The sequence below is a fragment of the Capra hircus genome, chromosome 17 (genome assembly GCF_001704415.2).
Source record: "Capra hircus breed San Clemente chromosome 17, ASM170441v1, whole genome shotgun sequence".
Classification (NCBI taxonomy): domain Eukaryota; kingdom Metazoa; phylum Chordata; class Mammalia; order Artiodactyla; family Bovidae; genus Capra; species Capra hircus.
The window spans coordinates 2,524,453-2,537,622 of record NC_030824.1 but is presented as its reverse complement, the minus strand read 5'-3'; the positions used below and the strand labels follow the sequence as shown (position 1 = coordinate 2,537,622).

Here is a 13,170-nt window from a genome sequence, read left to right as displayed (position 1 = left end):
AGACCCGGGTTCGGTCCCTGGGTTGGGAAGACTCCCCTGGAGAAGGAAATGGCAACCCACTCCAGTATTCTTGCCTGGAGAATCCCATGGACAGAGGAGCCTGGTGGGCTACAGTCCACGGGGTCACCAAGAGTCGGACACAACTGAGCAACTTCACTCACTTCACTTCGCAGATATATGGTCTCAGGGAGCAGAGCATAAAGCAGACTTGCACGTAGGCTTTCTCGATAAAACATCAAAGCATTTAAGCATAAAATACAGTTCCCACCGCCCAAGCCATAACATAACTTTGGCGAAACTCTAAAGGGAGTCTTATCATGAAACAACAGTCCTTGCTCCCACAAACAGGTGGTCAGAAGGAAGCCTCCGAACGCCTCAAGGCCGGGCGTATGACCCTTGGTCATCAGTTCCCAGCCTTGGGCACTCGGTGAAAGCTCATAACCTTTGTTATGCTCGTCCTAGCTTCCAACCTTCGTCATGAGTGGAGCAAATACATTTTCAGTATTTGCTTAAAGCCTTCCAGATCCTCCACAGGGTGGAATGGGGGGATGGGTGGGAGGGAGACTCGTGAGGGAGGGGATATATGTATATGTATAGCCGATTCACATTGTACAGCAGAAACTGACACAATATTATAAAACAATTATATTCCAATTTTTTTTAAAAGAAAAAAAAAAAACACCATTTCCCCTAACTTCAGGAAAACATCAAGTACCTAAATGTCAAGTGTGTAAACTTCTACACAAACACCTGAGGAATAAAAGCTCTAAATGAATGGAGCTATATGCCATGTGTACACAGTGGCAGCCACTGTCTCCCCAGACTGTGAGGGGAATAAAGTAATTTGTGGAAAACTGGTAATGTTCTTCTCAATTCTGAGTGTTGATTACACAGATGTGTTTACAAATGTGCACACGCTGAAAATTTATTGACCTGCATGTACATTTACAAGCTGTATGGTTTTATGTAAAATTAATTTTTTAAAGTAATATGAGTACTTCTTTTTTAAAAGGTTGTATTCAAGTTTATAAGGCAAAAGTTCCCAGTTCCTAGCCACCAAAGGTAACCATTAATGGTCTGGTGTGAAAACACACTTTTCTAAGCACACAGATGACTTAGCACACTACGCATCCATTCAATACTCTGTAAATGAAGGCGCGTGTACACATGAGATTATACTACATGTCCTACAACCTGCATTTTTTTGTTTCATAATTTAACAGATCTTTATGTCTAGTTACTCTGTCAGTAATAGGCTCTTCCACACTTCCATCACAACTGTTAGGACTGAACCATACAAGAATTTATTTACCCTACACCCTACTTAGGAACATTTGGAGTGTTTCCAGTTAACAGGAAAAATTTAAGTACAACCAAAACTTTAAGTTTCTGACTTTTGTCCTATATAAGTATCTGTTAATTCTATACCTAGAGTTGAAGAGAGGAAACACAGATCTTGCCAAATCCTACAAAAGTGAATTTTTAATTTCTCCATTGTCCTTTTACAAAGTTCCTCCATATTAGCCATATACCCTGCTTTATAAAACTATAAAGATTTAAATCAAATCTGACTTCACAAATAAAAATAAGGTCACCCACAAAGAAAGACATTGCACTTTACAGGTAAAAAGTGGGGACTTTCCCTCCCGAGGCACCTGATGGCTTTCAATACTAGTGAAGTTCTTTTCAGAGTAAGAGCTCTATGAAGCAGTTGGCCCCTGAAGTGCAGTCAGGGGACCTAGCACCCACAAGCGTAGGTCCTCGCAGACTGCAGGCTGGTGGAGGTCATGCGACAGTAAACTCTGCTTACAGTCTGTGACAGTGTTTTACCTGGAAGAGGCGCTGGGTGAAAACACCCAGGTAAATGTGTATATGCCTTCCTGACCCCATCCTGCCTGCACTTCCTCCACAAAGGACACAACCTTACTAGGCCAGCTGTGCGCCTGCAGATGGGGCCATCCTTGCACTGTGCTCTAGGCTCACAGACCCGACAAAACCCACAGGGCAATGTGGCTGCTGGTGGCCCGAGGTCACTGGGTGGTGAAGGCCAAGTAAAAGCCAAGGAGGTGGCGGGCTGTGGGGAGACTCTCACCTGCATGATACTGTTGAGACGAGGCTGGAGGCTGCTCAGGTACTCCTTCTTCACCTCAATCTCCTTGAGGATCTTCTCCTTGTTGGACAGGCACTCTCGGTACTTCTCCGCCAGCCTGTTGAGGGAGGACAGGGCACTGTCCTGGGATGCTCCCCAGGGACACACCAACACACCTGTTCACCGCCAGACTCTACCTAATGACCACAGTCATGATGAACTGCTAACCTTTACCTAGCATTTACTACGTGCCAGGCACTTTGGAGACCTTTTTATAAACATTATGGCATTTAATCCTTTATAAAATCACTGGAAGATGGGGACCTTCCTAATCCCTGAAGGAGGAAACCGAGGCTCAGGCAGGTGGGTAACTTGTCCAAGGTAGTCCAGCTAAGAGCAAGCACAGAGCTGGGCTCTGAATTCAGGCCTGTCTGCTCCGGAGGCCATGCTCATAACCACTAGGGAATACTCCCATGTCACCTCCTGCTCCATATTTTGCCTCAGAGGCTAGACCCAAAACTTTCACAAACATACGGACCCAGCAGCTACAGAACCTGAAGGAGGCCCACAGACTGGCCTGAGTGGGGATGGATTCCAGGTCAGAGCCACAGGAATGGAACTTTCGTGGCTTAGCCAAGGGCAGGCTACGTACTGGAAAGGGGTGTGATGGGCCTGTCCCATGTGCTAAAAAGCTGAAACCAATTCCCTAAGATCCAGACTCTGTATTTAATAAATTCATAATATAGACCAAAGGCACAAAATATACTCAACAACAGAAAAATACAAGGGATTAAAAATACCACCTTTTCTGACAGAAAACAAAGCAAATGTGCCACCCAAAAGCACCAGAATTCCTGTACACATGGAAAAAGTCACCGTGGTGGAAGGGATACAACCATAAAACGTCTAGGGTGAAAAACGTATATACATACCATATCCTAAGAAAAATCTTGATTAAATTACAAAGTACAGACATTCTATTTATACTTAATAAAGAAAAACTCTTTACTAGTACAAAAAGTTTTATATGTAAAGGGGTGCCTCAATGCATTATTTACAATAGCAAAAAAATGCAAACAACTTAAAAGTCCAATCCACTATGAAAACAATTATGTGACAATTTACAATGGAATGCTGTATAGCCTTCTGAAATGACGTTTGCAAAGCTTTGCAATACCATATGAATATGCTTATGGGTGGAAGAAAAGGCAAAAAAAAATTAAATTTATAGTACAAAAGGTATTTAAGTCTTAGGCATTAAAAGTTTCAAGGAAAGGTTACCTCAACTTTCTTGTAACAGCCTTAAGCAACTCCAACCCCACTTACGTACAGCCAGTCAAGTGTGAAATGCGAAGTGTGACTTAATAAAAAAACGCGATCTGGTCTTAGAGGCCATTCTGCTGTCCCACTGTGCTTTGCTATTGACCCTGGGACAGGACAAAGCACTGGCCCTGGTGAATACAGGTTCGTGTCTGTACAGGTAAATAGGTCAGGAAGGAGGAAATGCTACCTTTTCCGCTGCTCCAGCTCCCAGTCCAGACGTGCAAGGGTTTGCTGGTGAGGGTCTCCCATGGTGACTTCTGCCTTGCTGATATCTGGAGGAGCCTCCTTATAAAACTCCTCTAAGCTAACCAGATCAATTTCTTCGTGCTTTGACCTATAGTCAAAAACTCAATGTCAAGCTGCTGTTCTCAGAAACACTGGCTCAAGCGGGCCCCCAGTTTCCCCCAGGTATGTGTACTCTGGCCTGGTCTATAGCCACTCAGGAGCCTGGAATCCAGGCTTCTCAGCAAATGATCATTAGTAGGTATTTCAGTGTGAAGAGAGGTAGTTGGTGACATGCCACATGATCCTTACCCACGGTGCCCAAGCTTTATACCCGTGATTTAACTAAAGACCTAGAAAAGAGGCTTATGAAACGTACAGACCTCTCCAAGCTCTGCAGGAGAGCTAAGAGATTAAAGAATCAAATAAAAACATCATAGTTGGGCTTCCCTGGTGGCTCAGTGGTAAAGAATCCGCCTGGCAATGTAGGAGACATGGGTGCAATCCCTGATTTGGGAAGATCCCACAGGCTGTGGGGCAACCAAGCCCATGCTCTCTAGAGCCAGCGAGCTAGAATTACTGAGCCTGGGCACCCCAGAACCCATGCTCAGCAATAACAGAACCACCACAATGAGAAGCCCGCCTACTGCAATTACAGAGTAGCCCCTACCTGCTGCAACCAGAGAAAAGCCTGCACAGCAACAAAGACCCAGCACAATCACAATTATATAAATAAGAAGAAAATTACTTATCAAACAATGTATTCATGGTCATAAGGAAAATGAATTAAAAAAAAACAAAACCCATCATGGTCTAGGCCTAGAATGTCAGGCTCAAACCAAGAAATGCAATTTAGCAGGAATAAACATAAAAGTCTACATTTAAGTTTAAATTATTAACTATCTAAGCTTAACATGAGGAAGATTCAACATGGTAGAACTGATATGGAAAGACCTAGGGGCTTTAACTATTACATGTATAGGGGCACATGTGTATAAAAAAAAACCCAATCCTTTTTGCTACATGAACACAGTAGTGCTCAGGTTGTACAGCAGTAATAACAGGAGCTGCCACGTATTACGTACCCACTGTATACCATCCTTCAGTTCAGTTCAACTGCTCAGTCGTGTCCAACTCTTTGCGACCCCATGGACTGCAGCATGCCAGGCTTCCCTGTCCATCACCAACTCTCGGAGCTTGTTCAAACTCATGTCCATTGAGTCAGTGATGCCATCCAACTATCTTATCCTGTCATCCCCTTCTCTTCCTGCCTTCAACCTTTCCCAGCATCAGTATTTTTCCCAAGGAGTCAGTTCTTCGCATCCGGTGGCCAAAGTATTGAAATTTCAGCTTCAGCATCCTTCCAATGAATATTCAGGACTGATTTCCTTTAAGATGTACTGGTTTGATCTCCTTGCAGTTCCAGGGACTCTCAAGACTTTTCTCCAACACTATAGTTCAAAGACATCAATTCTTCGGTGCTCAGGTTTCTTTATAGTCCAACTCTCACATCCATGCACGACTAATGGAAATACCATCCTTATCTCACTTAATCCTTACAATAACTGAGACAGGGATCGTTACTTCCACTTTTCAAATGAAACGGAGGCTGCCATCAGGAAGCAGCTTGCCTAAGGCCACACGACCAAGGAGTGGTGGAGCTGGGGGCTGAAGCCATGCTGCCCAGGGTCCCTGGCCCTTCCACACGGCCACTGCTCCGCCACAAGACTACATCCGGCTGCGTTCTGCATTTGTTGGCTTTCATCTGAACAACAGTAACAGGTGGTGCATCATACCCTTGGTGTTGTTATACCTTTCTTATTTTGAAATAGTAGTATTTTTAAAACTTCTTGTGAATCTTAAACTAAGAGTTTATTTCCTCCATGTACCCTTCTCCCAGGTTCCCTCAATGGTAATAACTTATCTAAGGATGATAGTCAAAACCAGGAAACTGACAACTTTACAACACTGTTAACTCAGTTACCTGATGTGGATTTTACTTCTGTATTTCAGCATAATTATGTGATGAATTTGTGGAGCAGAGAAAGATGCCTCTCAAAAATCAGCACACACCAGACCCAATGTCTAACATGAAATGGCTGGATGACATCACTGACTCAATGGACATGAGTCTGAGCAAACAGGGAAGCCTGGTGTGCTGCAGTCCAAAGGTTTGCAGAGAATCAGACACAACTTAGCGACTGAACAACAACAACGTCTAACGCGGTCTCCTTCATCTCAAGTTTATTACAAATAAAACCTGACTCCTTTCAGTTTACACAAATAGGTCTGATCAAGCATGAACATGCTCCCCTCTCTTATTCTGTCTATTCCTCCCTCTTTCTGATCTTTCACCTTGGACTTGCCAAGAGGCATCACAGTTTAAGAAGGATACTGACAAACTGTGGTTTGTTCACCTAGAGGCAGCTAGGCAACAAGGGGTTCAGGTTCCAAAGAATGAAATCCATTTGCAAAAATGAACTGCTGGAACTTCAAAGGGAAAAACTGGGCCAAAAGGTTAAAAAGATGTAACTGGAAGTGAGCTGCTCACATACAGGTGCTCAGGAATCAAACTGATAATGCGAAGACTCTCCCTGCTGGGGAGACAACTGCTTTTCGCCAGGGTCAGAGCTAAAAACTCCGAAGGGTCAGACAGGCTTCTGAGGTTCTTTGTGCAGCCTGGAACTGCTGCTTCTGATTTTTCCCATTCAAAAGTGATTTATTCATCCTTTCCCCAGATCCTGCAGTCTCCAAGTGCATCTGACTCCTTTTTAAAGAAACTGGTTCACACTGAGCTATGGAGGGAAAGGCAGTTTACCAGCAGATCGCCGTGCCAAAGCCCTGTGCTCCAAAACTCACTTAAACTCCAGACACTTGGTGATCTCCTTCTGCAGGTGCATCACCTCATACAACAGGTTCTGGAGCTGCAGGTGATAGGCATCCACTTTCTGCTTGGCCTGCAAGGAAGACAAGGTCAGAGGGGAGTGGGACAAGGCGAGGTGGGGCAGGGCAAAGCACAGCCAGCCGCAAACTCAGAAAAAGGGAAAGGGGATTAGGGAGGGGGTGAGAGGGAGGAAGAGCAGAGTTAAGTCTCTCAGCTCCTACCTCATGGGTCTGATCTCTTCCTTTCTTCAACCTGATGTGGGCTAATCGATTAAGCTTCTTTAGAGTCATGAAATGCACACAGCTTTGGATCCTCCGATCTTCTATCTCAACTGCCTGCTGGCCGAGAAAACTGATAAAGACCTCGACAAATGGAGCTGGCTCAGCTTCCTTCAGCCCCTCACTGCTGACCCAACCTCATCTAGAGTTAAGACCAGACACTGGAAGGAGCTCAGAACCATGAGAAGTGTCAGGGGAAATGGAAGAATGACTGTATAAGGGAAACGCTTACAGTTCCCAGGCCAAAAAAAAAAAAAATTCTGCTTGGACCAAAGTAACAGGAATCAAAGATGGAGCAAATGTAGGCAACGCACAAACCAAAGCTGTCTCTATATAACGTGCACAGAGATCCAAACAGCGCCACTGCACGCCGTATAACTTGACTACAGAATTAATTTGAGCAAAAATAGTAGAACTCTAGCTGTAAAACTTGACTACAGTCAAACAGATAGGCTGTAATAATCTTAACAATATTGGCCAGGATAAGCACAAATAAGTGAGATTCCTGAAAAAATATGGATTGTTTTGAATTTCTTACCCATAGAGTTTTCAGTCACACTGTTTTGTTTCTCTGGCCTGAAACCTGTTTTTTTTTTTTAATTTAATATTAACAGTTTTTGGTCTCTATGACTTACTTGTATATATCGGTCTTATATCTACAAGGGTAACTGACGGCATTATTCATTTTCTCCACACCTAGCAAAATGCCCAGCACTTAATAAATACCATTTCAATGGACTATCAAATTACAGTTACGGAAAAAAAATGATTAATCCTATACTTTCATGACTGTTGTTGGTGACCGTGCAGTGATGTTACAATAAACAGGCAGATCTCTAGAGCCCTCAGGGTCTAATCCCCTGATGGCAGGACACAAGACCAAAATCAGGACGGGCTGTGACAGGTGCAAACCAGACCCATCCACGCAGACCCACGGCCGCCCACGGCCGCTCCTTACCGCGTCCTTGCCGCCCCTGCTCTTCAGGTCCTGAATCTCGGCCATGAGCCTCTGCAGCTCCTGGCACGTGTACTTGTACAGCTCATAGTCTCTGCCAGGGTCCCGTAGGTCCACCTCAGCCTCCTCACTGTAGTATTTACCTTCCTGTGGAGGCAAGGATCAGGCCTTGTGGTGTGGGAAGTCTCTCCAGTGGAACAAGGGACAATTAGCTGAGATCAGTGATTATGAAGCCCCCCAAATCAGGTCTCTAAAGAATCTGGTCCTCAAATCAAATGCTTTTCTTTCTTCTTTTCCTCTTTCTGATTGTAAAGCAACACATGCTTGGTGTTGAGAGATTGAGAACACAGTGAAGAGTATCAAAACCAAAATGAATAACTGCCTATAATCTCACCTCCCAGCCTGAAATAACTCATTGTTAATACTGTGGATAAATGCATCAAAATAAAATAAAATGGGATCATACTGTTCATGCTGTTTAGTGCAATTTCCCATCACAATAAATACAGATCTCCATTAAAATGGCTACACACAGATGAACCAGAATTCATTTAACCAAATTCCTTCTGATGGGTGTTTGGATGGTTGAATCAAGCTTTAGCAGAAACTAAAATATCCTAATTGGTCTCCCAGCCTTTGGAATAAACAAACACCTCTCTTTCAACAGTTAAAAATATTGCATCTGTGTGTCTGAAAGTTGCTGCGAGTAGATCTTAAAAGTTCTCATCACAAGAAAAAAAAAATTTGTAACTATGTAGCATGATGGATATTACCTAGACATTTTGGTGATCATTTCACAAAATATACAAATATCATTATGTTGTACATTTGAAATTGATGTTATATGTCAATTATAGTGAGTGAAGTCGCTCAGTCGTGTCCGACTCTTTGCGACCCCGCAGACTGTAACCTACCAGCCTCCTTCATCCGTGGGATTCTCCAGGCAAGAATACTGGAGTGGGTTGCCATTTCCTTCCCCAGGGGATCTTCCCGATCCAGGGAAGATCAATTATACTTCAATTTAATTATTAAAAAAAGAAGAGTGAATCAGAATCAATGCCTCCCAAAGGATAAAGTTCTTAATTAATTTTAATTTCCTAAATCTAAAGAAAGCATCATCTTCTATTTGAACTGAAGCTGGTATGTTTTACTCTGGTTTAAAAAAATAACCCACAACCAATCAACATAGTTAAGTCACACAACCTATGGACTGGGAGGAAATATTTGCAAACAGTGCGCTCAACAAAGACTTAATTTCCAAAATATATATTGGCTCATACAACTCAGTAACAACAACAAAAGACCCAGTCAAAAAATGGGCAGAAGACTTGCACAGATATTTCTCCAAAGAAGACATACAGATGGTCAACAGGCATGTGAAAAGATGCTCAATGCTGCTAATTATTAGAGAAAATGCATATGAAAACTACGGTGAAGTATGACCTCACACGGGTTGTAACAGACATCCTTAAGAGGTCTACAAGTAAGAAATGCCAGAGTATGGAAAAAAGGGACTCCTCCTATACTGTTGATGGAATGTAATCTAGTGCAGCCACTATGGAAAACAGTATGGAGGGTCCTCAAAACACTAAAAATAGGGTTGTCATATGATCCAGCAACCCTACTTCTGGGCATGTATCGGGACAAAACTCTTAACTAGAAAAGATACATGCACTTCAGTGTTCACGGCAGCACTATTTACTATGTTAAGACATGGAGGCAACCTAAGAGTCCATCAACAGATGAACGGATAAAGAAGATGTGGTGTGTGTTTACACACACACACACACACACACACACACACAGACACAGACACAGACACAGACACACACACATACACGCGCGCGCGCGCGCGCGCTTCTGGCTCAGACAGTAAAGAATCTCCCTGGAATTCAGGAGACCTGGGAAGATCTGGAGAGGGAATGGCTACCCACTCCAGTATTTTTGCCTGGAGAATCCCATGGACAGAGGAGCCTGGTGGGATATAATCTATGGTTGCAAAGAGTTGGCCACGACTAAGCGAGCACGCATGCACACATATACACACATACATATATTCACACACAATGGAAGAGTACCTAACTTAAGAAAGAATGTAGATCGGCAGCAATCAGGATGGACCTAGAGATTGTCATGCCCAATGAAGTAGGTCAGAAAAAGACAAATACCATATGATATCACTTATGTATGGAATCTAAACTACGACACAAAAGAACTTACAATTCACAGACACAGAGAACAGATTTGTGTTGCCACGGCGAAAGATGGATTGGGATTAGCAGATACAAACTATTATACATAGAATGGATAAAATAACAAGGTGCTACTGTATAGCACAGGAAACTATATTTAACATCCTGTAATAAATCATAATGGAAAAGAAAAAATTAGTTAAGTCATAAATCAGCTTGACAGATTCAAGGATAGAGAAACAGCAAAAGAAGAACCTTGCTGACCACGAGAGCACTTAGGCCATAAAAGAGGTTCTTTGGGGACACGGTTCTGGTACCATCTCAGGAGCAGATGAGGACTGCACATCTCCAAAGACTCAGGGGCACGGTGAGGATGGACTGTCTTCATCTGACCATCTAGAAAGCTGGAGACGCACAGTATACTAGAATATTCGTTCTCTGTCCAACCACTAACCATGTCTAATATAGGCTTGTTGGTTCTTGGGATACTGCAGCCAAATTTGACATGGATACTTAAGTCTTGAAGAGCCAAGGGAATTCCAGGAACATGGTCAAGCAGAGGTCACCTGGGAGGTTGTGCCCATGACCCTCAGCTGCTGCAAACCCACAGCCAGGTGCTTGGCCCCAAGTTGCAAATTTCTCAGCAGCACAGCAGCCCCGGCTGATCTTACCTGCTCAGTGTCAGAACGAGTACGCTTCCCTTCAGCTGGAGCTCCATCACTTCGGATCACTTTGGGCTTTCGTTTTTTGCTTGATTCTGATGACATGGTTGTTTGGTAAAGTCAGGAGGGAATAGCAGAGACCTGTTAAGAGAAAGCTTTCAAGCTTATCTGGAGTTGTAATCGGAGATTTTCCTGGAGTCAGAATACTGAAGTCTGTCTAGCAGTTCTGGCCGCTTATACTCTCAGTAAATCAAGAAAAGTCATCAATCCTCCAAAGTTCTGTAAAAAGGGGAATCATCCCTCAGTCTGTTCAAAATGAACTCGTCTTCCTCATCTCCACTAACCAAACTCCTCAGCCAGGCACATAAGCCTATTTCCAGTACTACTGACTGATTATTGTGTTCTGGACCTTCAGCTAAGCACTTTAAGGGTACGTTCTCATTTGGTTCTTAAAACAAGGATTCTCTCAGATACGAACAAGCATCTAACTTACAGGTGAGAACACTGAGGGTCAGGAAGGTGAATGACTTGCCCAAGATCACACAGCTAGTCCTGCTAAAGCTTGGATCCACCCCATGCCACAGCAGTGCTCTTGATACATTATTGTGTCTTGTTGTCTTCCTACCAGGTCATCTGGTGATGCCCTCAACTCCCTGGTTGGCCCGAAAATTTAAAAGAACAGAACGGACATTTCACGGGGCTCTAGCATCACAAAGCATCCTCACTCTGCTACCTCTACTGACTGTCACCAGAGACCCCTGAGGTGGGAAGCCCTATCCTCCCAATCCCAGTAAATCTGTCACCAACACTTAACGAGGGAGCCAAGATCTCCCGAGAGTCCAGTCACAGAAGCCATAAGTTGGAGTCTCAACTCCTCTGTCTCACGACTATGAGTTCTGGGACAAGTCACTTCCTTTTTCTCTGCATCTGTTTCCTCACAGATCAAATGAGAACAGCAGTCCCTACCTCCAGGGTGGTGGTGGACATTAAAGCTGGAGGCGTTGCACTGGGGAAGGCAATGAAGACAATCTGGGAGCTGGGCTTCAGATGGTGCCCGAGTGGTTAATAATGCTGAATACCTATGGAGAAAGTTAAGTCCTGTCAGTTCTCTTTAGAAACTTCTAACTGCCTCACGGAGAACGTCTCATTTCTTTGGTTGGCCTTTAACATCTACAAATGCCAACATCCCTTTGTTAATGAAAGGACTCTATCTCAGATCCTTAGACACCTGAAATCCAGTCACGGTCACTAATTTTTCATGTTCAATACATTCATCTTTTTTTTTTATCATTACATCCTGCATAGGACAGTGAAAGAAGTGTTCTATTTGTGGTAGAGATTAAAATTCTTCTTTCAAAGTAAATTTAAATTTAAAAAATGACTCAGTTAAAAATTAGTAAGTTAATTTTCCACAGAGAAGGGGCCCGAAAGGCGTTAAGTGTGGGAAATTCTGACTTCGACAGCACAGTCAAGAGTGCCTGGCACAGACACGCGCATAATACAAGTGAGCTGCGAGCACCACCACCTTCAGGGTCGTTTTCTAGAGGCTGCACTGTGGGGCCTGACGATGCTGCGGCAGACATTCTCCACGGGAGGAAACTGAGGCCGCGGCGCCGAGCGGCCCGGGTCCCTTGGGAATGACGGCGGAGCACCAGGGTTAGACCCGAGCCCGGGCACGTCCTCGCGCGGCCCACTCCCCGGTTCCAGCGCGCCCGGCCCCACCCCGCCCCGGCCCCCTCCTCACCACACGGCGCCCCGACGCGTCCCGGAGAGCGTGCCACTTCCGGCGTCGGGGACTCTGTGGCTTGCGCACCATAGAGAAGCAGAAAGAAGGAGCGGCCGACCGGAAGTCTTTTGTGGAGGCCGGAAGTGGAGCGCGAAGGATCCCTACGCAGCCGGCGGGCGGTGCAGACGGCTGCTGGGCTGTAAGGGGACAAGGTGGTGGCGGCAACTGGGTTGTCTAGGCGGGTCCCAGCCGGCCATCCGCCTCACGTTATCCACTGAAACCAGGAAACCGAGGCTCTAAGGGCAGACTTGCATTTTGAACTTTTTAAGTTCAAATAAGGGCTCGTTCATTCTGTCCCCAGCGCCTAAAGCAATGCCCAGCAACTAGTAGGCGCTCTGCCAAGTATTTGTCAAATGAATTTGTCGTGTGCCCAAGATAACACAAGAATGTAGTAGTGCCATGATCTGGACATTTGTGAATTTGCTTCCCTAACCTGGATTCTTAACTACTGTCATAGTTACGGTAGAACATCCCACAATAGCGAGGACAGCAAGTTGGGGAGGGCATTAACCCCATCTTAACCTGCCCTTTCCCCCCATTTTTGGCTCGATTTGACCAAGGCTAATCTAATGCAGCATTTGACAGCTTCAAGTATTTTCTCCTGGTATGAATCGCACAGATGGGGTTCAGTACGTTCTACTTATCTGAAGGTAGAAACCGAATCCCTGGGTATGCTGTGTAGTTCTGCCCTAGTGGGAGGCCCTCCCCAACAGAATCTCAGAGAACACAATACCCACCGGTGGGGCAGATGAGCCAGGTGGACCTGAGAAGCTGGCCCT

The 13,170-nt window shown here is 44.6% G+C and overlaps 1 protein-coding gene across 8 annotated transcripts in view; it reads right to left on the bottom strand.

The window, feature by feature from the left end:
• Positions 1-12,456, bottom strand: part of THOC5 (THO complex 5) — a 28,872-nt gene extending 16,416 nt beyond the window's left edge. For 3 of the 8 annotated variants that reach the window (XM_018061011.1, XM_018061017.1, XM_018061014.1), the window contains exons 1-8: positions 12,350-12,456; positions 11,572-11,684; positions 10,615-10,746; positions 7,755-7,898; positions 6,740-6,856; positions 6,494-6,591; positions 3,600-3,746; positions 2,093-2,207 (exon numbers count right to left, since the gene is read on the bottom strand). In XM_018061011.1, coding sequence (XP_017916500.1) covers positions 2,093-2,207; positions 3,600-3,746; positions 6,494-6,591; positions 6,740-6,856; positions 7,755-7,898; positions 10,615-10,710 — 717 coding nt within the window. In that variant the 5' untranslated portion in view covers positions 10,711-10,746; positions 11,572-11,684; positions 12,350-12,456. Of the gene's footprint in view, positions 1-2,092; positions 2,208-3,599; positions 3,747-6,493; positions 6,592-6,739; positions 6,857-7,754; positions 7,899-10,614; positions 10,747-11,571; positions 11,685-12,130; positions 12,239-12,349 lie in introns of those variants that run through there. The other 5 variants (XM_018061015.1, XM_018061018.1, XM_018061012.1 and 2 more) reach the window with 4 other exon arrangements.